Genomic DNA, 26482 nt, shown 5'->3' with positions numbered 1-26482 from the left:
CCAGCGTAAAGGGACACAAGCTTCCAAGTCAACCCTGGCTCGGTGGATCAAGGAACCAATTCTCGAAGCTTACCGTTCCTCGGGGCTTCCGGTTCCCTCAGGACTGAAGGCCCATTCTACCAGGGCCGTGGGAGCGTCCTGGGCCTTGCGACACCAGGCTACGGCTCAGCAGGTGTGTCAGGCAGCTACCTGGTCGAGCCTGCACACTTTCACGAAGCACTATCAGGTGCATACCTATGCTTCGGCAGATGCCAGCCTAGGTAGGCGAGTCCTTCAGGCGGCAGTTGCCCACCTGTAGGACGGAGCCGTTACGGCTCTATTATGAGGTATTATTTACCCACCCAGGGACTGCTTTTGGACGTCCCAATTGTCTGGGTCTCCCAATAAGGAGCGACAAAGAAGAAGGGAATTTTGTTTACTTACCGTAAATTCCTTTTCTTCTAGCTCCAATTGGGAGACCCAGCACCCGCCCCTGTTTTTGTATAACACATGTTGTTCATGTTAAATGGTTTCAGTTCTCAGATATTCCTTCGGATTGAATTTACTTTAAACCAGTTTATAATTTTTTCCTCCTTCGGGCTTTTGCACCAAAACTGATGAGCCCGTAGCAGTACGGGGGGTGTATAGGCTGAAGGGGAGGGGCTTTACACTTTTAGTGTAATACTTTGTGTGGCCTCCGGAGGCATAAGCTATACACCCAATTGTCTGGGTCTCCCAATTGGAGCTAGAAGAAAAGGAATTTACGGTAAGTAAACAAAATTCCCTTCATTAGAACTATATAAAATTTCTAATTCGAGGTATTTGCTAATATGGGGTAGAATCTTGGAGATGGGAATACCCCTTTAATTTATTGGGTGCTGCAGTTTTGATTAAAAATGTTTTTTTTGTTTTTTTTTTTCTTCTCTGCTGCAGATCTACCATTTTTCTGAATGCTGAGCTCTGACAGATTTGTGTACACTGTGCATAGGCAGAAATCTCACACTGGTGGGGGCAGGGTTACACAGAACAGGCGGACTATGTGGCACAAGACATCTTTTCCTCTATTGATAATCTTTTACTGATAAATTTTATTGAAATAAGCACTGCAACAAACTGCTTAGTAAGGGACACATCCAGATCTCTTCCCATTGTCGGAGCTTTTACCTTTCTTCCTCCATTTTGGCCATAGGAATACTTCAGCTCTGCCATTGTGTCACTACCTCCGGTCGTTAACCTGGTTTGGAGTGGTAGTAACATGACCACTGCAGCCTGTCGCTGGGCTCAAGCAGTGATGCTCTGAGCCCTGTGCTTGGTTGCAGCAGTCACTTTTGGTGGTTGTGACATCACCGCTGCAGCCTGTCAACAAAGGTGGGGGATTCATGGAGGAACAGGGGTTACATTTTTTTTTCTTTACAGCAACTTTGTCCTTTTAAAAACAAATGTTGACAAACCCTTTTATAAACATGTGCCACTTCCCATTTGATGAAGGAAGTTATTCCACAAAATTGTGTAACATTATTTATATATCTTCCCATGTTCAATATATACAGCTCTGGCAAAAATTAAGAGACCACTGGAAAATTTTCAGTTTTTCTGATTTTTCTCTTTTATAGGTATATTTTTTGAGTGAAAGGTAAATTGTTCTTTGATTCTATAAACTACTGACATTTCTCCGAATTTCCAAGCAATAAATTTTGTATTTATTTTCTGAAAATGAGAAATGGTCAAAATAACAAAAAAATGCATTGCTTTCAGACCTGAAATAATGCAAAGAAAACAAGTTCATAATCATTTGGAAACAACAATTCTAATGTTTTAACTCAAATGTAGACTGGAGGAGCAGAAGGAGGTATTACTGCGCTGCCCGTAACAGGGAAAAATACAAAAATAAATTATTTTGTGTAATAAAAGGAATGACTTTTATTTCTTCGCGTGTCAGGAGTCTGAGCTCCCTTCTTCAGGAGAGGAATCACTCTGATTAACATCAAAAGAAGGGGGCTCAGACTCCTGAAACACGTAGAAATAGTCACTCCTTTTATTATACAAAAAAAATTATTTTTGTATTTTTCCTGTTACGGGCAGCACAATAATATCTCCTTCTGATCCTCCAGTCTACATTTGATATCTCAGAGTACTGCTGCAGCCTGGTTCATGGAGTTTGCTATGGGCGTTGTGACTCTCACAACCTTAACAGGTGAGCATTCTTAGCTTATTTCTACCCTGGTTTTGTTGAAGGATAAGACCCTATTGCGCCTTTTGTTTTACAGTTTTTTCCTCTTCAATGTTTTAACCCAGGAAGAGTTCAAAAATCAATATTTTTTAGAATAACCATGATTTTTTTAATCACCGCTTTCATGCGTCTGGGCATGTTTTCCACCAGTCCTTCACACTGCTTTTGAGTGACCTTATGCCACTCCTGGCACAAAAATGTAAGCAGTTCTTCTTTGTTTAATGGCTTGTGACTATCCATCTTCCTCTTGATTACATTCCAGAGGTTTTCAACGGGGTTCAGGTCTGAAGATTGGGTTGGCCATGACAGGGTTTTGATGTGATGGTACTTCATCCGCACATTGATTGACCTAGTTGTGTGGCATGACGCATTGTCCTGGAAAAAACAGTCCTCAGAGTTGGGGAACATTGCCTGAGCAGAAGAAAGCAACTGTTTTTCCAGGCTAACCTTGTATGCGGCTTGCTTCATACGTCCTTCGCAACGTTTAATCTGCCCAATTGAACGATAGAGTACTGGAGTAAGGTAATCTTCTCTTAGTCTAATTTTCAGTTTTGCCCAACACCTGGTTGTCTAATGGTTAGACGGAGACCTGGAGAGAGGCGTACAAGCCGCAGTGTCTTGCTCCCACTGTGAAAGTTGGTGGAGGATCGGTGATGATCTGGGGATACTTCAGCAAGGCTGGAATTGGGCAGATTAAACTTTGAAGAACATAAGACTCAAGCTTGCATACAAGGTTATCCTGTAAAAACAGCTGCTTCCTACTGCTCAGGCAATGTTCCCCAACTCTGAGGATTGTTTTTTCCAGCAGGACAATGCCCCATGCCACACAGCTATGTCAATCAATGAGTGGATATAGGACCACCACATCAAAACCATGTTATGGCCAGCCTAATCTCCAGACCTAAACCCCATTGAAAACCTCTGGAATTTAATCAAAAGGAAGATGGATAGTCATAAGCCATCAAACAAAAAGGAACTGCTTACATTTTTGTTCCAGGAGTGGCATAAGGTCACCCAAAAGCAGTGTGAAAGACTGGTGGAAAGCATGCCAAGACGCATGAAAAGTCATGGTTATTCCACAAAATATTGATTTATGAACTCCTTGCTGAGTTATAACATTATTAGTATTGTTGTTTCTAAATGATTATGAACTTGTTTTCTTTGCATTATTTGAGGTCTGAAAGCAATGCATTTTGACCACTTCTCATTTTCAGAAAATAAATACAAAATGTATTGCTTGGAAATTCAGAGACGTTGTCAGTAGTTTATAGAACAAAAGAACAATTTACATTTTACTCAATAATATACCTATAAAGAGAAAAATCAGAAATTTTTGCCAGAGCTGTATTTACAGGAAAATACTATACCTTATACATGTACAAGTGTCGCACAACGTGAACATTGTTAAAAGACTGGATAGAAGGGGTTAACACACGCTAGCGTGGCCATAAAGACCAAGAAGTGCAGATCCTGAATATTTGTGTTTCGGAGTAAAAACATCTCCTTCCTCAGTACAATAATAATGGATATACATGAGGTATAAAGGGTATATATATAGAAACACTATTTGAGAATGAAAAAAGACACGCTGTAACCAGCTATTGATTGGGGAGAAAACCGCCATGCATTTCAAAACCTATAGAGAAGGGGTAAGTTGTCATAAAACATAAAAGTACAGAAATCAAGACATAATGAAGGCGTAAACAATGTGAATTGTAAAAAATGTATTCTACTAGAAGAAAGGTAAAAAATAAATAAACGTGTCAAATAGTGATAGGGGGATTAAAGCCAGCTTTGTGTGGCTCCTACCAAAAAATGGGGTGGGGGAGGGGAGGAGGGAAAACAAACCTCTACCACCACTGAACAACATAGAATAAGCAATTGTGAAAGTGTCACACAGAAGGAAAAAAATCAAATGAGCTGTAAAATGATTATAGGGATTAGAACAGGTTGCGATGTGACATGAGGTCATGGAAAGTGGATAGATCCCTAAGCCATTCACTAGTAGATGAGCAGTGGAGAATAAATAGTTAAATGTATAACAAAACCTTACAGCAAAGAAAAGTGTGTAAACATTAGTATTATATTCATATACAAGATGTTAGTAGTATAGTAGTAGTATAGGAATGATGAGCAAAACGTAGGTACTAAATACAATTTAGGTGAAGCAGGTCCATAGGTGAAAGGAACCTTGCATATCCCATTCAGCCTATGGAGAAGACTAGCACTGCTGGAGAAGAGGAGGAGGATCCACAGAGAAGCAATGAGGTCACCTACGTCTACAGTGACTCAGGTACCTTCTGAGCGTGGGAAAAAAAGTAGTGCGCCTGCGTGTGTGCAGAAAAGGAATCGAAATGAAGATAACGAAGACACAAGCTACTAATACTTAGTGATTACAAATAACAAATACAACTTTACACAAAGGATGCAAGATGTACAATATATATATATGCACACACATGGTTCATGAGATGCCATACTATGAAGAAAAAGACATGGATCGCACATCCCAAAAATACAATGATCTAAAGCCGCTAGGCAAAAAATTAAATAGAACATGAGGTTCTTTTGTTACCATTCTGATCAGATTGTATTAAGCCCACTGCCACGTCCTTGCTGGCGCTTTGTTGCTGCGGCGGTGGTCAGTGCACGGTGCCGCACAAAAAGGTCAGGTTAGGGACCCACTCAAGAGGTTTGCCGTGACGTGGCAGTGGCTTAATACAATCTGATCAGAATGGTAACAAAAGAACCTCATGTTCTATTTAATTTTTTGCCTAGCGGCTTTAGATCATTGTATTTTTGGGATGTGCGATCCATGTCTTTTTCTTCATAGTATGGTTCATGAGATGAGTGGCCATGCTCAGCTAAGCCGTGAAGGGGAGGAAGACTCAAAAATGGGGACTGCTGATTGGGTGGTATATAAAAGGAAAAAAAGGGAGAAGGGAAGTAATACAATGCATTAAAGATAAATATTGGTTACTAGGACTGAGCATGAGAACAAACCAAAATAGTCGCTAGCTAGTGACACCTCAAAAAAATTAGATAATACATACACAGGAAAAATACCAGCACATAATAAATCTAATATATAATGCTGAGTGTGTGTGTGTGTCCGCTAAAGGAATCCGCACCGTCGCATTTACAATCACGAAATTTTGCACAGACACCCCATGTGACTCAGGGAACGTCAGACTATGTTTGGGCGGGAAAATTTAACCCCACGCTTTAGTTACTCTCCAAATATCCTGCCTCCATTAAACTGAATGGAGGTGGAAGCTACAAGTTATTAATAGCAACTGTCTGGTTGCTATAGGAACAAAATAAACTGTTAGTATCAGAAGCTTATGTGTGTGGTAATATGATGTCGGTGGGGATAAAGAGAAACAGAAGGGACAGACGGGCAAAGGGACAGACGGGCAAAGGGACAGACGGGCAAAGGGACAGACGGGCAAAGGGACAGACGGGCAAAGGGACAGACGGGCAAAGGGACAGACGGGCAAAGGGACAGACGGGCAAAGGGACAGACGGGCAAAGGGACAGACGGGCAAAGGGACAGACGGGCAAAGGGACAGTCAGAAAGACACACACATAGAGACAGAGATAGAGAGAAGACAGACTGATACATATACAGACAGAGAGACACAGACAGACAAGGAAAGAGACAGGCAGACAGAGACAGTTACTATCCCGGGCAACACCCGGGTACCACAGCTAGTCTATATATATAATTGCCTTATTCTGTCTGTCTGTCTGTCTTGCTCCAAAATTGTGTCCTTACGGTGGCAACCGTCTGATTGGCCGCTGGCTCGGACTGGCCCCGCCCCCCCACGGATTGGTCGCTCGCCTCGGCCTGGCCCCGCACGGATTGGCACGCATCGCCAGACATAACCTTGCGCTGCTGGGATCGTGACGGAGCCGGTGAACGCTGGTAACCATTATACACATCGGGTAACTAAGGTCCCTTAGTTACCCGATGTGTATCATAGTTACCAGCATACACCGGCTCCGTCACGATCCCAGCAGCGCCAGACATAACCTTGCGCTGCTGGGATGGTGACGGAGCCGGTGAACTCTGGTAACCATTATACACATCGGGTAACTAAGGTCCCTTAGTTACCCGATGTGTATCATAGTTACCAGCATACACCGGCTCCGTCACGATCCCAGCAGCGCCAGACATAACCTTGCGCTGCTGGGATCGTGACGGAGCCGGTGAACGCTGGTAACCATTATACACATCGGGTAACTAAGGTCCCTTAGTTACCCGATGTGTATCATAGTTACCAGCGTACACCGGCTCCCGGTATACATGTGCAGGGAGCCGGCATTATACTCCTCTCCCCCCAGGACTACTCCGCCTATTATAGTCCTCCTATTATACTCCTCTCTGAGTATAATAGGAGAACTATTATAGCATGGGGGATGGAGCACGATGGGGATGGAGCAGGATGGGGTGCGCAGCATGGGGGATGTAGCACGATGGGGAGTGCGTATCATAGTTACCAGCGTACACCGGCTCCCGGTACACATGTGCAGGGAGCCGGCATTATACTCCTCTCCCCCCAGGACTACTCCTCCTATTATAGTCCTCCTATTATACTCCTCTCTGAGTATAATAGGAGAACTATTATAGCATGGGGGATGGAGCACGATGGGGAGTGCGCAGCATGGGGGATGGAGCACGATGGGGAGTGTGCAGCATGGTGGATGGGGCACGATGGGGGATGGGGCACGATGGGGGGTGCGCGGCACGATGGGGGGTGCACAGCATGGGGGATGGAGCACGATGGGTAGTGTGCAGCATGGGGGATGGAGCACGATGGGGAGTGTGCAGCATGGGGGATGGAGCACGATGGGGAGTGTGCAGCATGGGGGATGGAGCACGATGGGGAGTGTGCAGCATGGGGGATGGAGCACGATGGGGAGTGTGCAGCATGGGGGATGGAGCACGATGGGGGGTGCGCAGCATGGGGGATGGAGCACGATGGGGGGTGTGCAGCATGGGGGATGGAGCACGATGGGGGGTGCGCAGCATGGGGGATGGAGCACGATGGGGGGTGCGCAGCATGGGGGATGGAGCACGATGGGGGGTGCGCAGCATGGGGGGTGAGCAGCATAGGGGATGGAGCACGATGGGGGGTGAGCAGCATGGGGGATGGAGCACGATGGGGAGTACGCAGCATGGGGGATGGAGCACGATGGGGGTGCGCAGCATGGGGGATGGAGCACGATGGGGGGTGCGCAGCATGGGGGATGGAGCACGATGGGAGGGTGCGCAGCATGGGGGATGGAGCACGATGGGGATGTGCAGCATGGGGGATGGAGAACGATGGGGAGTGCGCAGCATGGGGGATGGAGCACGATGGGGGGTGCGCAGCATGGGGGATGGAGCACTATGGGGGGGTGCACACCTCACCCCAAAACACACACACACACCACCACACACGCACTGCACAACACACCACACTGGGAACCACAAACACCGCCCTACCTACACAGACACCCAACACACAAATATACGCACATGCCGCACAACACACACATTGCACAAAACATACCTCCCACCAAAACACACACACACACACCCACACAAACCGCGCAACACACAGCGCTCCACAAACAACGCAACACACACAACGCAACACATAAAACAACACCGCTCTCACCCCCCACACACACACACACACCCAGACAACACCCAGAACATGTACAGCGCCCTACACAAACACTTGGTAACTACACACAACAACATCTAAATATATAACAAAAATCATACATTAACTACACAATACGTAAATTCTAGAATACCCGATGCGTAGAATCGGGCCACCTTCTAGTATATATATAATCATCAAAAATACCAATGATAAAATCTGAAATATAGTAAGTAATACAAATAAAATGTAATTATTATTAACCTGTATGTATTGACATGTACATGTTGTTAATTTGTACATATTTTATTTTTATTACTTTCTTAGTACTTGTTATGTACATATTTCTTTACAATAGATAGTACAATCCAAGACCTGCTCACTACTATGCTACTACCACCTCATATATGCATACAACCCTAATGTTTACACACTTTTCTATACATTTTAACTGTTTATTCTCCACTGCTCATCTACTAATAATGGCTTAGGGGATCTATCCATTTTCCATGCACTGTCACTTCGCAGGATGTGGTTCTAATCCCTATAATCATTTTACAGCTCATTTGCTTTTTTCCTTCTCTGTGTGACACTTTCACAATTGTAAGTATAGGCTGATGGTGATGGTAGTTCTGCATTGATGCTAAGTGGACACCTGGTTGGTTTTCATAATGCCATTTTACCACCATACTTTGCAGCAGGGACTTCTGTATTCTATAAGAGCAGCGTTTCACAATATACGGGGAAATGTCAGCATTGTATCACCCTGATGCCACTCACAGTGCATGTCCATTTGTAATCGGGTAATGCCTACATCCTATTCAGATATCGCTGTCCTAGCTTACCTGGTTATATTATGTGTAAGTGCGGCTCAGTGCACATCATCTTTGAGTTTCGCATTTACCATGCACCAAGAAAACCTCCCAGCATATACACCAAACTTGGGCTCCATTCACATGACCAAGGCCCCCATAAATACCCCTTTAGACTATAAAAAATAAGTGGTAGAATAGATCTCCTTGTAGCAAAGTTTTTATTATACCCAACAGAACCTCGAAGCTCTGCTTTTACCTTTTTAATAATTTTTCATGTGTCTTGTGTGTCTCCAGCGTTTCGCCATTTGCCTGTGCTAAAGGTGCTATCTCCAGAGGACGGGAAGCCAAACATTGTAAAAGCTGCTCAGGACTTTTGTCAACTTGTAGCAGACGGGCAGAAGACACCGGCAGATTTGGATGTAGATGCCTTTGACCACCTTTTAAGAAGTAAGGTTGCAATAATTGTTCATTGTGTATTGGTAACTTGCGGTTTAGATTTCTGTTAAAGGGGACATGTCAGGTGATTCCTGCCAACTGTGGTCATGAAGAATCGTAGCCTGGCTCCATGATTGCAGCCAGGTATAACATTCTCTGAAGTGCTCCAGCATTTCAGAAAGGTCATACTTTACAGATGCATCCAGCTCCACAGCAGATGATTGACAGGTCTCTGCCTTCATACCCAGGAGGGAGAAACCTGCTGATCCTCAGCCGCAGAGCTGGATTACTCTCGTCCCTATGGTTCCTGGCCGGATCTTCAGAGCATTATTTCTCTGAATCACCATAGCATTATGGGCAGCATGAATTGCCTGATAGGTTCCCCTTAACATTATATATACTTACATTTATTACTTATTACATATGATTTCTTTTCTCACCTAAAACATGTATTTTTGATGTCATATGGACTTTTACTTTTAATTTTTTTGCAGATTTTTTTTTTACTATATATCTATATGTATATAACGTCTCATAATTGAAACTGCAAACCCAATAAAGATGTGCAATTATGGTAATCACAGGATCAATGCATATTAGTGGTATATGGAAATGAACATCTCAATGTCAACTATGAACGTCCTGTGCAGAAAGACACGTGCTTGCAATGCCCTGGCATGCTACCACTGAGGTTAATAATCACTTCACCCCCGGTAATGTTCCAATTTTGCGCTTTCGTTTTTTTCTTCCCCTTTTTTCCAAAACTTTGTCTAACAACATAGCCATATGAGGCTTGTTTTTTGAACAACCTGTTGTACTTTTGAATGACACCATTCATTTTATCATATAGTGTACTGGAAAATAAGAGAAACAATTCCAAGTGTGTTGAAATTAAAAAAAAAAAAAAAAAGTGCATTTCCAATTTTGTTTTTTTGTTTTGTCATTTACCATATTTTTTATATAGTAATAGTGCCCTAGCAGTATGATTCTCCAGGTTAGTATGAATATACAGATGCCCAAGATGAATGGTTTTATTTTTACTTAAATAGTGAAAAAGCATTTGTAAAAAGAAAATTTTTTTACCATTTTCCGACACCTGCAACGTTTTCATTTTTCGGGATTGGGGGCTGAGATTTTTTTTTTTTTTTTTATTTTTCTTCCTGAGCTGACACCATTTTTTTAGCGTTTTATTGTAATATTCCGATGTCTAAAAAATATAAATTCCGTCGTTTTCATTTTTTTTGTTCTCATGCCGCTTACCAATCGGATTAATTTTTTTATATTTTGATAGCTCAGACATTTCTGAATGTATCAATAACAAATATGTGTAGCTGTTTTAAAAATATGAAATTGTTGTGTTTTTTTTTTTTGTTTTTTTTTTTTTTTTAAAGAGGGGGCTAATGTGAACTTTTTTTTTTTCATATTTTTAAAAACTTTTGCAGTATTTAATGGTCATCTTAGAGGACTTGAAACGGTGAGCATCTGATCGCCTGTGCTATACTACATAGTAGTAACTATGAAATAAGAAATAACGACCTATCAATGCTGGCCACGGGCTGGTTCACTGGCGGATCATAATGGCGGGCTTGGAAGTCATGAGCAGGACGTGTGGTTCACTTCCACAACCACGCAGGCACACGCTGCCTGGACTCCTACCATTATATCCCAGGGACCCTCATCCAGACTAAAACCATTGGAGTCTCAGTCAGGTAGTTACCTGGACCAACACCTATCTGCCTCATCACCCTCCATTTTTTCCGACCATACTGTGGCTCCTTATTCTTGGTCTTTACACATCGTCTCAGGCAATACCACGGTCCTCAGGTAATCTCAGACCCCTGACTACGCCAGAGATTTATCCATATACAGAAGATCATTGAGGTATCGGTTCTGATGTAATCCAGACTCCCTGTATATGACTCTGAATCATCACAGTGTCGCTTATATATAATAACTGGATTTGATGCGTTATGACAGTATCACCCTCCACCCATAGTGCAACCCGAAATTGGTTATCACACATATCTTGATTTACGCAGTAATCCAACATCTGGTCGAACAACAGTTCCCTGCACATACCTACCCACTCTGTGTCCTGTTATCCTTAAGCCTGTCCGACCTGAAGAAGGCTAAATTGGCCGAAACGTTGTTATCTGGCGGACTTTCGTACAGCACAATTTGCACGTTTTCCTCACTACAAAATAAAAAAAAGGATTTTGACATCAACTTTACATTTCCCCTCTTTTTCTCTGTGTCTCCATGGGTAATAGGTAGTGTGCCGGAGTTCTCACACAGTCTTAATGAGCAAACCCCTGGCTGTCATGATAATCTGTCGGTGCCCCGTGAACACATCATGAGCAAGCCGATTATCAGGAATAATGGCATGCCCCCTTGCTGACACATGTTAAATGTCCCTGTCTGACATTATTAACCAGTTACAGTTGTCAATCGCAGGCTGAACTCCGCTCCACCCACTGCTATAAGAGCCACTTGTTGGCTAATTAAATCAGAGAAAGAAGCAGGCTCAGCATTCAAGCCTGTATCGAAGGCAGGGACATGAATTTTGACCTACATGTAGGTCAAAAGTATTGAAAAGGTTAATGAGTACTTGTGCAATTTTCTGCAGCACTGAATGCACTTACGGATGCAAATGATCAAAATCCACTGCTGGCTGCTTCCTTTGAATTGTCAACCAAATGTCAGCATCCCAGATGTTCTCAATGGGAAAAAAGTCTAAAGATGCTGCCGGTCATGGTAGCACATGTAGGTCATGCAGGCTGCTCACAATAGCACGAGCAACAAGTTGTCTAGCGTTGTTGCATTGAAATATGGCTCCTCGGACACTTCTGAGAAATGGCCATAACACTGTTTCCAATATGGATCTATTCTATACTGTAAGTGAAATTGTCGCCAAGACTAAAGTGTCTACACAAACCTTTAGAAAGTATTACCACAACTTTGGATTATAATCCAAATGCCCAGCTATAAGTGTTCCTTTAACTTTATTCCACTGCTCTCAAGAGCTATAATGGTGCAGAGCAAGACTGCAATGAAGATCTGTCCTCTTCAGTAACGAGTCCTTTTTTTTTTGTCTTGACTTAATTATAGCTAGAGATTGGTCTGGAGAAGTGGGCAATGCCATGAAGAGGACTTCATGAGGGAAAGAAAGTCATAGCGGTCTTACTGCTGGGATTATGCAGTGGGGTGGCATAATATACAGTAGCTTGACCCCACTAGTCTTCATTCCAGGTAAACCAACAGCTCGCGTTGGTTTAATTTGGTCATTCAACTCTCCAAAGTGTCTCGAGATCCATTTTTTATCATGACACCACCAATTTGCATATTACTCGTGTTACTGTAAGCAGTGGACATCTGTGGACTTGCCTCCTGGGAAATCATTGGTCGGCACTTACAAAGGGAGCAACCAGTAGCGGATTTTGTCCATTTTGCGTGTCCAAGTGCATTCAGTGTGGCAGACCTTTAGTTACCTAATTGATATCGTGCCACGGCGTGTAAGTACATATATTTCTATGTGTTGCGCTCATATTCCATTCTGAATAAATCTAAATTATTTGAAAATGTTGTTTCCTTATTTTTATCATTTGCATATTATTAACATGTTTATCCATTCTATGTTTTCCTTAAGTTCCTGTGTTTCTGGTGTTGCAATGTCTATGTTGAGGAGTATATTTTTTTTGTTGTTTTTTATCTCCTACATTGCTGTAAATTTAATATGCTGCAGGGTTAATGGCGCGAACCAAGCATTGTACGAGGGGCTGCTGGTAAGTCTCTGGCTTTACTCAGAAAGAAACAAGATGGGATGATGACATTTAATAATTATTCCACATACTCTCCTCTGATGTCAGCACACTTCTTACATCGGTATTCAAAGTTCTGTAAGCCTAGCAAAAAGAAGGATTTTGGTTTTGCCTCAAACCAAGCACCCGTAGCAGCCGTGGCATTAGAAATTGTGACATTTGGTACCCTTGAGGTGTTTCTCAGATGATAGTCAGATGACAGATGATAGTCAGAGGGAGCTAGATCTGGTGAATAAGGTGGGTGGTCAACCAGCTGGAAGGCCAGCTCTGCCAGCAATTGCCTTGGTTGCTTGTGCAGTGTGAGCGGAGGCATTGTCTTGCAGGAACAAGATTCCTTTGGACAGCATGCTGCTCCTTTTGTCCTTCAGAGCTGCCTTTTAATTGATCCAAAAGTTCAATGGAATACCTTGCATTGATAGTGGAACCCTTTTGAAGGTAGTCCACTAGCAACACGCCCTCCTTTTCCCAAAACAGACACAAATACCTTAGTGGCTGATTTTTGCACCCTGAACTTCTTTGGATGAGGAGAACCGCTGTGCCTCTACTCTTTTGACTGCTCCTTGTTTTCAGGATCATACAAATAAATCCAGGTCTCCTCCATAGTGACCAGTCGATCCAGGAAGTTCTTATCAGTCAGGAAACGCTGACAAATGGACCGGAAAGTTTTCACTCGTATTCTTCTCTGATCTGTTGTCAGACATTTGGGGACCCACTTTGCAGGTAGCTTCCTCATGTGCAAATATTTATGGATCATGACACAAACACATTCATAGGAAATCACCATGATGTCTGCTATTGCTTTAGCTAAAAGTCGTCGATTCTCCAGTATGAGGTTGTGCACAGCATTGACTATCTCCGGAACAACAACCACTCTCCATTGACCAGGACATTCCTCATCATTGGTGCTGAAGTGGCCAGTTTTAAATTTGGCAACCCAGTTCTTTACTGTGGAATATGGAGGGCATTGATCCCCAATGTCTGCGACATATCACTATGAATAGCCTTCGTGTACTTTCCTTGCAGAAACAAGAATTTTATCACCCTCTGTTCTCAGTTGCTGTGGATATCGCATTAGACTCCGCCATTTTGTTTTCCCGCATGCGTAGAACACTTGCCATAAGCAACAAACACAAAATTTTGAAAACCTATATTAGACACATAAGGCTTTCATGTGATGTAATATTTGTTACCATAGAAACAAAAAAGATTACAAAGCCAAAGACTTATCAGCAGCCCCTCGTATATTTAGAATGCTTGGCTGCTTTCATGTTAAGCACGCATATACAAACCATATGCAGCAATATATGAAACCTTTTGTGGTCACGCTTTACACGCTTTCACGCTTTTGTGCGTGATACTGTATTGGAGCTACATGCAATACTTTTTCCATTGTAATTGTGTCCTCTATAGGGGACCCTGGCTGCCGCTATGCCGGATCTCACTGGCAGAGCTTATGTGGGTCTACTAGACCCAGTAACTGTGCTTTTCCAGGTAGAACTTAGTAAATCATGTGATTGCCAAGTTCTACAGAAGCATTGGCACTACCAATGCAAGGACAAGACAGATGCTCTGACCGTTTCCGTTTTACTCCCCAGGGTCCACGGCTATGTCTGATTGCCAGAGACCCAACCTGCACCTGCTAGATAGCTGGAGCTTTAACCTTGCACGTTAAATATACATTTGTGCGGGGTTAAAGGTTTTGATCCTAACTTTTTTTTTATTGATGGTCTTCCTTGGAATAAGACATCAATATCTGATCAGTGGAGTTGGTGACACACTGCTTCTCCACCGATCAGCTGTTACTGGCTGTGGCCAGAAATTCTGGGATGCTGCCGGAACACAGCAGCTGTCATTTCTATAGTGGTTGGGACGTACAGAGCCACCCCCCCATTCACATGAATAGCTGAGCAGGCAACATCAAACAGATACTGATGGCCTATCCTGAGGCACAAATTTGCAATGTGAAGTAAAGCCATGGCAGTAATGGCAATTTAAATTGATATTTTTCGTGCAGAAATCTGCTTTATTTTTCCTGTAATCACCATTGGAAGTTTTCTGCTAGATTAGTTTCAAGTTCCTGCCTGTCTGTGATTCTCTGCCTTCCTCCGGTCTGTGAATGACAGATAACAACTGTTTTTTCAGTGACCAATTTCCTGTGTGAAATCTTGCGTCGGCATTGCCATGATTAGCACATGAGCAGACAGTTTTCGGCTCAATAACTTCTGTTAGCGATGAGTGTACATGATCAGTCCACCGCAAATGACTCCACCAGCGCAAGATTTTAAACAGAGAAGGCAGGTCATTGAAAAGCAGTTACTTGTCATTCACAGACCAGAGGCGGGCAGAGTGGTTGGGGAATCAATGACAGGGAGGTGGAGATCCAGTGTACATTCCGGCCCCTGTACACCAAAATCTAATTAATTAGCAAAAAACCTCAAATGGTGATTACCGAAAAATGACAGAACGGACTTGTTCACCGAAGATATCAATTTAAGAGGTCTTGCAGAGTTATTACAGCCATGTCTTTACATTGCAAAGGGCACATATCCGTTTGCTATATACGGCTGTATGCATAAAGCACTGTATTGCTCCCACATACAATATTTTTATGGCTGGATGTCTCCATTCTTTTTCCTAGTTGATCCTGCAGAAATTCAATAATCACTTCTTGTATGACTTTGCGTAAAATATCAGCAGCACGTGTTAAGACAGCTTCTTTCACAAAAAATTTAGTAGAATCACTATTGGTATGAAAAAAACAATAATCCCGTTTCCATATCTAGGACCTGACCACTGATTTATGGAATGGTTATATAATTATTTGCAGCAAATTGGCCAAGTGAGAACATACCCTAATATGCAAATATAATCATTAACTTTTTTTTATTTCCCCTTCTAGGTACAGACAACTTTCCAGACCCTGATCTAATATTAAAATTTGGCTCTATCAGTAGCACATTAGGTTTTCTGCCATGGCATATACGACTTTCAGAAATTATGTAAGTAGACCAATTGTTTCCACCACTGTATTTTTCACTTTTTTTTTTTTTCTTTAAGGGAACCTGTCACCAGGACAGTTTGCTTTACAGCTCCCATGCAAAGACCGTATGTAAGACCGTATGTTGCCATGGTAACAGACAACAAACTTTGTGCAATCGTTTTCTGCAGTCATCTTCCAGTCTTTGTCCTGTGTTCTTTAAAGCGCACCAATCACTAGAATTTTCCTATATAACCTAAAGCCAGTGCTATACTGGCACTATCATGTTGATTTTATACACACCTTTAGTTGTCAACTAGGATGTATAATTTTTGAAACACAAGAAAGTACATTTTGTAAAATGAGCAGCATTTTGAATGACAGCAGCTGCCGATCAGCTAATAGCTGGGGTGGGGTTTCATAGTGATTCCCGCCCCCCTGCCTATCCATTTTCCATGTTATTTATGCTAATCTAATATGTAAAGCTGAGTGTATGTATGTGTGTATGTATGTCCGCTAAAGGAATCAGCACCGTCGCATTTACAATCACGAAATTTTGCACAGACAGAAGTTGGTGAATGTGAGACAATCATGGAAAGACCCATTCTAAAATCCGGGTTTTTTTGGGACATCAATCTGGATTCAGTACGGCAGTACAGTTTCCTTCCACCAGGAAAAATATCCAAATAAGACAAAGTCTGATCAGGTCAGACGAAGCCGAGAATTTTCTCTGAGGGGAGCATTGTTCCTATTAGGTTCCCTGGAGTGGTAGCAGGATGAAGGAAGCCTCAGGAATGGAGTTCCCTGGAACACAGTAGAGCCGGTGGTTATCATTACAGACGCCAAATCAGTGGGGTGGGCAGCCCACCTAGGGGACCAGTACCTTCAAGGGAAATGGAATCCAGCCTTCAAAAGCAGCTCTTCAAACCTAAAAAGTGTTTGCTTTCACAGCACATATACTAACATTGGAACGATACAGAGAAAATTAGCATGGCCCCTGCGCAAGGATGACACGCAAGTTCGTTAACCATTCAAAGAACTACCAGCAATGATAGAGGCATTACAGATACTAATAGAGAAGATTTCTGGGGAAAACGTGGTAATGTTCTCAGGCAACAGTACGGTAGTGGCCTACCTAAATAACTAGGGACCAGGTCAAAATCCCTGATCGAGGGGGAAAAAAAGAAATAAATACTAAATAAAATTTTAATTTTAGTGGGAGGTTGCAGTCATTCACAGTGCACCACCAGTAAGACTCAAACAACATCATAGCCGACTACCTCAGTTGTCATACCTTCAACAAACCGGGTGGATTTTACACCGGGTGGTGTTCAAATAAATCTGTTTACGTTGAGTGGAACCAGAAATAGGTTTAATTGCAAATCAGGAAAATTGGCAATTAGACAGATTATTTTCCCTAGATCCCAGGGAGGACCAGAGAGAAAGAAATCAGGAAGGAGCAGGCTAGAGTCATCATTGTAGCCCCTTCTGGCCACAGAGACAATGTTTACGTAGCTGAGAATTTGGTCTATATCGGACCCCCGGGTTCTACCAGGCAAACCCAATCTACTTTCTCGGGGTTCGTTCTTCATTCTCAAGTACAGGGGTTACACTGGACAGCCTGGAACTTGAGAGGAGCCTTCTAACGGAAATGGGGTTTTCTCCATTCTGAAATTACACGCTCCTCTGTTGCAGGAAGTAAGTTACTTCCACCAAGTGTGCAGCAGTATGGGGAAATTTCCTGGAGTTCTCAGGGCGACGGATAAACTGAACATCAGTAGGTGCCAATTCCAGGAGTGTTGCAGTTTCTGCAGAAGGATCTGAAAGGGGCCTATCTACTAGTACTTTGAGAGCGCAGGTAGCAGCCCTCGGCGCACTCTTTGATAGAAAGATGGAGGATCATCCGTGGGTGCATAGGTTCATTGGGGCCTCATTTACTTCTAGAACACTAGCAAGGCCTAGGATAGCCCCCGGGGGCCTTAACTTGGTATTAACGCCCTCACTAACCATTCCTTGAACCATCTCCTAGGTCTCCACTAAGCCTCTCACCCTGAAGGTAGAACTATTGGTAGCATTAACATCAGCAAGATGCATTTGTGAGCTTCAAGCCATTTCCATTAACACTCTCTTCATTACAATTCAGGATGTTGGAATAATATTTAAGCTGGACCCTACTTTTCTTCCCAAGGTCAATTCAAAATTCCATAGGGGCTTGGTAATTATTTACCCCCTCCTGTGGAAATCCCAAGTTGCAAGGGGACCGTTTTTCATTCCCTGATGTCAGGAGTAGCATCTTTAGATACCTGGACATAACTCGGCCATGGAGAAAATCCTGCGCCATGTTTGTTCTTTTAGCGATCCACATAGAGGGAATGCGGACACCAGATCCACTATTGCTAGGTGGGTAAGGGAGGCCAATAGTTGGCATATTCGGGGTCAGGTCAGGCCCCTCCTCAAGTGATAAGTACCCATGCTACTTGGGCTATATCGCGGAGACAGCAAAGGCCTCGGTATAGCAGATCTGTAAGGCTGCAGTATGGTCTTCACCTTCCACCTTGGTTGAGCACTAACGTTTGGATGTGGGTCTGTTGGTTCTTCCCCTTTGGAAGAAAGGTGCTTCTGCGGTGGTCCCACCCTAAATTTCTTCAATTTTATTCTCTCATGTACGGTACTATCGTGAGAAGGGAAAAGACTATAATTACTTACCGTTAATTGGATTTTCCAGAGCCATGACCGCACTGTGCTAATTCCCTCCCTAAGTTGGTGGTGCGTTTTGTATATATAAAAAAACTGTGTCTGGTCTGACAGTATGTAGAATGCGTACAACACAATGGGGTTTTCTCCTGTTTGGTGATGGATATGTTTATTAATAAGGCGTTTACCTCTAAGGTTCTAAAAACACACTGGGGCTTAGGAGAGGTGCTGCCCCTTTTATTTTAGAAAGATTTCCTGTTCCTGGGGGCGGATACACTCTCTTATGTACGGCGCTGTCATGGCTCTGGGAAATCCAATTACTGATAAGTAACTATCGTCTTTACAAACTATACTTGCTTTGTGTTTCAAAATGTATACATCCTAGCTGACAACAAATGGTATGTATAGAATCAGCCTGATAGTGCCAGTATAGCCCTGGCTTTAGGTTATACAGGAAAATCCTGGTGATTGGTTTGCTTTAAAGTGTGTAGTAGCACCAAGTTAGGGGACCAATGGAAGAAACCATAAGACTGAAAGAGTTTGCTACACAGGATTTGTTTGCGGTCTCTTAACAAGGTATCTCATAGGGCCCAATTCATCAAAGCTTTTATGCCAATATTCTGTCTCAAAGAGCTTTGAAAAGCAGCAGAATTTTGGTACAACTGACGGGTACGCTGAAATTATGCTACTATATTTGTTCTCACTCCCTTTTTGCCCACTTTTTGACAAAATGGGCAGAACAGGGCATACTAACAGGTGCTAGGGAAATATCACAATGAGCAAGCAGTGGGCTTCACTATGTCACAAATTATATTCCAGCATGGACTGGTGTAGTTGTATTTGTGGTGCACACAGAATTGCATGCCACTTGTCTGCCATTTCTGATTCATGAAGAGGCATGCGGCTATTCATGAACCAGAAGTGGCTGACTTCGGTATACCTACTCATCCCTACCTGGTTGAACAGTCTTCATATATCGAGTGTATAGTCTGAATAGGAGCTGTAAAAACAAAACAAAAAAATATTTTTCTGGTGCGCACAGGGCTTAAGCAGCCCAGTAAGTAACACCGCTAAAATTAGGATCTCTGCCCCTACGTTATGCTGCTCTCAAATTAGATGGAAAAAACCTGGTGACAGATTCCCTTTGAATACCGTACTTTCGTGATAAAATATCACTGTAGTATGACCGGTTTACTTTTTCAATAAATTATCACCTGCTGTGGGAGTTAAATGTAACCCGTGTGCGGTGTATCACTGCTATATACAATATTTAGTGGTCACTACTGGGTACCACAGATCAGCTTCTCTCTTTCCAAAGAGCTCAGATGGGGAGAACCTCCATTGTGCTGACCCTAACAAATCTGTTATTACAAGGTTAGTGGATGTTGGGGGGGGGGGTCATAGCTTCCATCTATAACTGGATTTACTGTAAGGAGCTTCCATTTAATTATTGGGCCAATTAATAGTATGCTACTTAATCTAGATTCTCACTGTTTTTTTGTTTTCTTTCAGCTCTCTACCATCCCATGTGAATATTCAGTATGAAGACTTTTTCTTTGCTCTCCGTTGCTACGCAGGCTGTGAGCAGCGGATTGGGAAGTGACCATTTTCCTTAGTCGGTCCACGCTTCCTCCAAAAGGGACTCAATACATCTGTTTACAAGCAAAATATGACTCAGTCCGTCTGGTTCAGTTTCTTCCCCAGATAAGGTCTTTTTCCATAGACCGGTTCTAATTGTGCCCCTGTTTAAAGTGCGAAGATTAGTGTTCACAGCTCTTCTGGAAGTGGAGATGTAAACCTGACCGAGTCATGGACATGCAGGGATGCTGTTTGACTCTACGGTTTCTTTTTATTCTGTATCGTCTACCTGACTTGCCATTGATATGACCAATATCGGGTGCATTATTAGAACCTCTTCCTACAGTGACTACCTAAGTCATCAGTCCGTCCAGCTCCTCTCATGGTATGGACAGAATTACGGATGTTCACAACAGATATTTGGAATGTACAGGTTTGCCTATTGTTCACTACCCTGAGACCAGGCAACACCAGGTGCATCTCGTAGCTCATGTGAGCCAATTTCTCAATCACAATACCAAGTATTTACCATAGAAAATGATACAAAACCAATCTGGTCATTGAGGAGGGCGAGCACTTGAATAGTTCCTCTTAGAATTTGCACTGAAATTACATGCCAGCAAACATTGTATTTTTTTTTTCTTCTATAATTTAAAGTTGTGAATATTTTTTTAACATTTTTATCTTTTAAAATAAGGGTTCAAAATATACAACCTTGCTTTACATGGGTCCTAACCTCTTGTAGAGCAGGGTCTAGTACTCTACATTATTATCAGGGCTTAATAGGTCAGTCTGTGATTTTTACACTTTTTTGAAATTGATCTGTTAAGTCTGGAAGAGAGACGGATGTTTGTGTAGTACTCCGCTGCCTTGTCCTAGTGTGCTGCATTAAGTGAGCAGTATGGGCAAAATGGACACTGTCATGTAAAGCCTAGGGGTTTGTTGCATGACACTTGGGACATTTTTTTCCTTGGTTATTGCACTGCTCTCTTGGGACTTGCATTTGGTATAGCACAGTTCTGTCTATTTTTGCCATAGTGTATAATTAAGATTAAATAAGATACCCTGGTATGCTGGTTCTGGGGATCAGCCGCCATCTTGCTGCCTTTTCTTTTGGAGCGGTACTGCCAACACATCCATATCTATCTCCAGTTACTTTATGCTGTGCAATTGCATGAAATTATTCAAGTCACTGCTTGGTGTGACTCCCTAAAGCCGCTTTCACATTGCATTTTTACCTACGTTCAGTGGTCCCGTCGGGACATCCGTCCGAAAACAACCCCCCCCCCACTGCAAAATGTGTTTCGGACGCATATGCTGACGGGGCCATTGACTAATGGTGCAGATGGAGTCAGCGTGTGCTCTGTCTTGCACCATTTTTAGGCATATTGTGCAGGCGGACTCCCGAACGTAGTCTCGTTTGGGTATCCACCTGCAGACACGTCTGCTCCATTATAGTCAATGGCCCCGTCGGCGAATGCATCTGAAACCCGTTTTGCGGGGAGGGGCGGTTCGGATGGATTCCCCGACTGGACCAGTGAACGTAGGTAAAAATGCAATGTGAAACAGGCCTAAAAAATAGTTTTCTTGGTCCTTAAGAATATTTATGATGGAATCGTTTACTGTTCACCAATTTGCAGTAATTTGAATATTTTTGTGGCATACTATATTTTTTTTTATCTTGATCATTCAGCAATGTTTGCCATTAGTATTTATTAGTTTTTACATTTATTTAATGTTGGCTGCCATGTAATCTGCTCTTTGAACGGTATATTTAAGAGGGAACGCTTCTTGTAGTAGCTCCCCCTAATCATTACTCCCAGAGTTGGTTGGTCTTTTGCTATCGAGTATGCCAAGATACAGTAACTTGTTGAAAAAAATGTTGTGGTGACTTTGTTATAAATATGAAAAAAGAAAACACAAAAAAACAATCTGTGCCACGTGAAAAAATGTTTATGAAAAATACATTAAAAAAATCTCTAAAATATTAGAAATGTCTGTGTGTTACCTACAAGCATACTGTTACATATGTTTAGCTGCCATGTGATGCCTTCAGTATTGATATTTAAAGGGATTGTCCATCTTTGAAAGACTTGCATGAATTTTTGGCTAAATAATTTTTGTAATTGGGTTTTAGTTAGTTTTACACTGTTTGCTTTTTATAGGCTCTGTGTTGTGCTGTCTGTCACAGCAGAATGAGTTAACAGAAAATCTGTCAGCCAAATCCAGCCTGTGCACAATTTTGAGGGATACCGAATTGCAAAAATATTACCGTAACTCAAAATAAATGCACGTGAGTAAAGAAAAAAGTCCCCAGATGTTGACCACTTCTTTAAACCCCAGTGGCGTCCTGAAGGGTTACATTTATTGCCACGCCCTAGACGAGCCACTGATAAACTGATGAAAAACTCTACAGTAGTATCGTGTTAAAATATACCTGACTGCTTCCTTGTGTGGAGTCAGCAGACCTATTTACACATTAGTTAGTCCGTTATAAAAGGTTTTTTTTCTCTCTCTCCATTTCTCCCTCCAGCTCTCTCAATCTCTCTCCAGCTCTCTCAATCTCTCTCCAGCTCTCTCAATCTCTCTCCAGCTCTCTCAATCTCTCTCCAGCTCTCTCAATCTCTCTCCAGCTCTCTCAATCTCTCTCCAGCTCTCAATCTCTCTCCAGCTCTCTCAATCTCTCTCCAGCTCTCTCAATCTCTCTCCAGCTCTCTCAATCTCTCTCCAGCTCTCTCAATCTCTCTCCAGCTCTCTCGCTCTCTCTCCAGCTCTCTCGCTCTCTCTCCAGCTCTCTCGCTCTCTCTCCAGCTCTCTCGCTCTCTCTCCAGCTCTCTCGCTCTCTCTCCAGCTCTCTCGCTCTCTCTCCAGCTCTCTCGCTCGCTCTCCAGCTCTCTCGCTCGCTCTCCATCTCTCTCGCTCGCTCTCCATCTCTCTCGCTCGCTCTCCATCTCTCTCGCTCGCTCTCCATCTCTCTCGCTCGCTCTCCATCTCTCTCGCTCGCTCTCCATCTCTCTTTGTGGTTGCTGGCGTTCACGTTTACTGCAGCATACTGTTTTGGAACTGTAGAAAATGCCTATGTTCATCTGAACTGGTGGGGGTCTATCGGGAATCTGCTTTTAAAAATTAATATGCTTTTTGATTTAAAGGCATTGTTTACGACTTGTACAACTGTAACGTGGCGTGGGCGAAGTAATAGTGTGCCACACCCCAGCACGCTACATGAAAATGGGGGTTCTGGCTGGGTGTGTGGTGTACTACAGTAGCGATACGCCCTCGCAGGCCACATATTCCCGATGGTTTCGGCCGGCCAGGACCAGATGGTACTTTGCTCCACTGAGGAAACCACAACTTCTTTATAAACATAGTCTTTACTGAACAGTTGATGACTGATAACTGCATACACACGGACTCTGGCACATTACTTTTTAGGCATTTCAAAAACATTAAGGAGTAACTTCAGACATAGTCTTGCAGCATGTTCCATCTTAAATGTTCTTATTTTTTCCCATAATCCTGAACCACTCCACCCAGCCTGACCTGATATTCCAGCGCTCTAAAGTAAAGCTCTCTTTCCTGCGGCTCCGCGTCACATTCTTTTCTCTTAGGGAACTGCTTCCCAGTGCTCTCTTTATACGCTGGCTCCCTCTTCTTTTCCGGCTCGTCTCTTCTTGAGCTATAAGCTATTAAGGTACGTACTGCTGGGCATCTCCCTTAGGGAGAAGTCATTCTTGTTCACTCACTTGCTCAGTGGATAAGGATCTAGCTCCAGTCACTATCAGCTTTGCAGGTGGCTCTTTATTCTTACTTTCGCTTCCGTGATTCTTGGTTTCCTTCCCTTTTGCAAATCACCCATACTATGCGACTTTGCTGCTCCTCAGACCTGAGGTCTATTTCGGTCACAGGCTAGGCCCTAATCAACGTTACCACTGAAACTGTTTCTCTCCCTCAGCACTAGCTCCTCCCCTATAGGCTAATCTCAACTGTCTGTTGGTGGGCAGCTTTAACCTTTCACTCGCATACCTATAACACTTAGAATACCTTATTAAGCATCCTACTTTATATCTTATCGTATATGTAAGAACACATTTGGTGTCTTCAGTGGTAGGAACTCGACCACCATCTTACACAACCGTTGAAATTAAAACGCTTATACTCTCCTACTGGGTCGGGCTCCATTCCATCAGTATTAGTCCTCACTCTCCCGGGGGCTCATGTCGTGATGTTTCGTCATAAGCCCTGCTCTCAGAGTTAGCACTGGTATTGAACTTTGCAAACATCAGTAGGAAGTCAGTGGCCATCCGCAACTCTGACTTCCTCTTGATGTTCAATTCATCCGAAGGCGGGGAGATGAAAAACAGTGCTGATTGGGCACAAGGCTTGTGTGATATCATGTGAGGAGTGAGTGCTGTCAACTCTGGATCAGCGTTGGCTCGGGAGATGAGTATAAGTATTTTTATTTTAACGGGGCAAACACTCAGATTGAGAAGGGGTTGTCTGAGGAGTGGACAACCTCTTTAACGAATTAACAAATGTGTTGAAAACACTAATGCCACCCTTTTTATGACATGGCACCCCCTTTAACAGCACAACCTCCCACCATGTACATGTTCATGGATGTCACCAGTTAGGTTGATCTGAACACTCCATTGACAAACATTGAGCATTGGAAAATATAACATGCAAACTGTTGAGAGGATTTGTGGAGTTCTTTAATATAATAATTGTTTGTGTATCCTACACCAATGCCAAGCAGCTGGTGTCTACGGGGTTGGATGTGATCAGTTGGCAAATTGTACAGCACAGTTCCGGTAACGTTATAGATGCCACAGCTGGGTACTGCACATCTGCCCTTATTCAAATTAATAGGGGTGGATTTGCTGGACCACCATGTGGCCATTCTTCATATGATGGTGCTGTGCTCTTCTGCTCCGTAACGAAGCACATCTGGCTACCACCAGGAACAGCTGACCGGTTAGGCTGCCAGGTTTTACACCCCCACCGATCTGGTATTGACAGCCTATCCTACGAATAGATTATCAATATTAAAGTATCGGACAAATTCTTTAACAATGGCACTTAATAGATGGTCTGGTCAAAACCCCTTCCATCCATATTCATAATGGAAGTGATGTGGAGAAGTCAGTACAAACCAGGGGAGCACGTAAGAAAGTACAACATTGAAGCAATACCACATCCTAATATACAGTTATTATTCCAACGGGTTTAAGGTTTTTATCTACTACAGTAGTCAAGGTCAACAACAAATCTGGATTAACTACAACTATACATTAAATTATAGACTTGTCTACTGCCTACATGTTTTTCCACCTCCTAGAAGGCTCTAATTCCTTGTCTGGGCTGTTCTTAATAATTTATTGACATTAAACAAATATTTTGTGATATACAGAAGGATAACTTTTTTTCTGGCAGATATAATGCTGCCCCTGTATGGTGAGGTTTTGGTGTTTAGTTTGTTTTATTTATTTTTTAGTCTTTAAATAAAAGAGGCTCAACGTTATCCCACGTGTGCCAACCACTGTCCATCTCTGGAGCTCGATCCATGAATGAATGTGTATGTCATCCGTTCCAGTTTGTACATAGAAGTTTCTTTTGTGATCCGTGTTGCTGTATTGTTTTGGTTTAATGTAAATATGTAAAGTTTTTATGGTTAAAAATTCTAAATTAAATTTTGATATTGAAAAATGAATCAATTATATGAGAATAGATTGGAAATAAATTCTTATACAACAACTCTGAATTAAGCTTATCAGATTTTCAAATTTGTCTACTGATTTATCATATACAATGTGACATGTTTTACTGGGCACCAGTTTGGGTGATCACGCCTGTATCCAGTTTTAGTGATGAGAATCAAATATGTGGTCTGGAGACATGGAGAATTCTGCATAACTTGTCAGGCTGCTGTTATACAGATTTTGGGGATCTGGAAGAGACGACAAATTAAACAAGATTTATTGCTGAAAATTTATTAATGGGTTTATACACTTTGCACCTCATTAAAGCGTGTAGAAAAGCAGATGGGGCTTAATGTTTTGAAAAATGGCATCCTTTACTTTTTGGACTTTTTTAAAAGTGGTCTAAATGTAAGCCATCCAATATATGATATAAGCGAAGGCCCTGATTCATTATTGCCTTTGCGCCTGTTTTAGTTTTGTGCCTTTTTTTGTTTATACCTAATTCATTATCCTATTTGCGCTTTCTTTTTATTTTTTTCCACTTTTGTCGCTTAATTTATCAATTATGATTTTTTTAAAAAGTTTTAACATTTAGGACAAATA

At 42.5% G+C, this 26482-nt stretch overlaps 1 protein-coding gene and 1 non-coding gene across 2 annotated transcripts in view; both read left to right on the top strand.

The window, feature by feature from the left end:
- The window catches only part of NUS1 (NUS1 dehydrodolichyl diphosphate synthase subunit), a 56594-nt gene extending 30673 nt beyond the window's left edge, over positions 1-25921 (top strand). Inside the window, exons 3-5 of the mRNA XM_075340021.1 lie at positions 8973-9125; positions 15831-15930; positions 20115-25921. Of these exons, the coding sequence (XP_075196136.1) occupies positions 8973-9125; positions 15831-15930; positions 20115-20205 (344 nt within the window). The 3' untranslated portion in view covers positions 20206-25921. The remainder of the gene's footprint in view (positions 1-8972; positions 9126-15830; positions 15931-20114) is intronic.
- Positions 16844-16950, top strand: LOC142297904 (U6 spliceosomal RNA). The gene has a single exon (XR_012752168.1). It is a non-coding gene; the product is annotated as a U6 spliceosomal RNA (small nuclear RNA).
- Positions 25922-26482: the final 561 nt, after the last annotated feature.

The sequence above is a fragment of the Anomaloglossus baeobatrachus genome, chromosome 3 (genome assembly GCF_048569485.1).
Source record: "Anomaloglossus baeobatrachus isolate aAnoBae1 chromosome 3, aAnoBae1.hap1, whole genome shotgun sequence".
In the NCBI taxonomy this organism is placed as follows: domain Eukaryota; kingdom Metazoa; phylum Chordata; class Amphibia; order Anura; family Aromobatidae; genus Anomaloglossus; species Anomaloglossus baeobatrachus.
The sequence above is the reverse complement of the archived record's forward strand: the minus strand, read 5'-3'. Positions and strand labels throughout refer to the sequence as shown.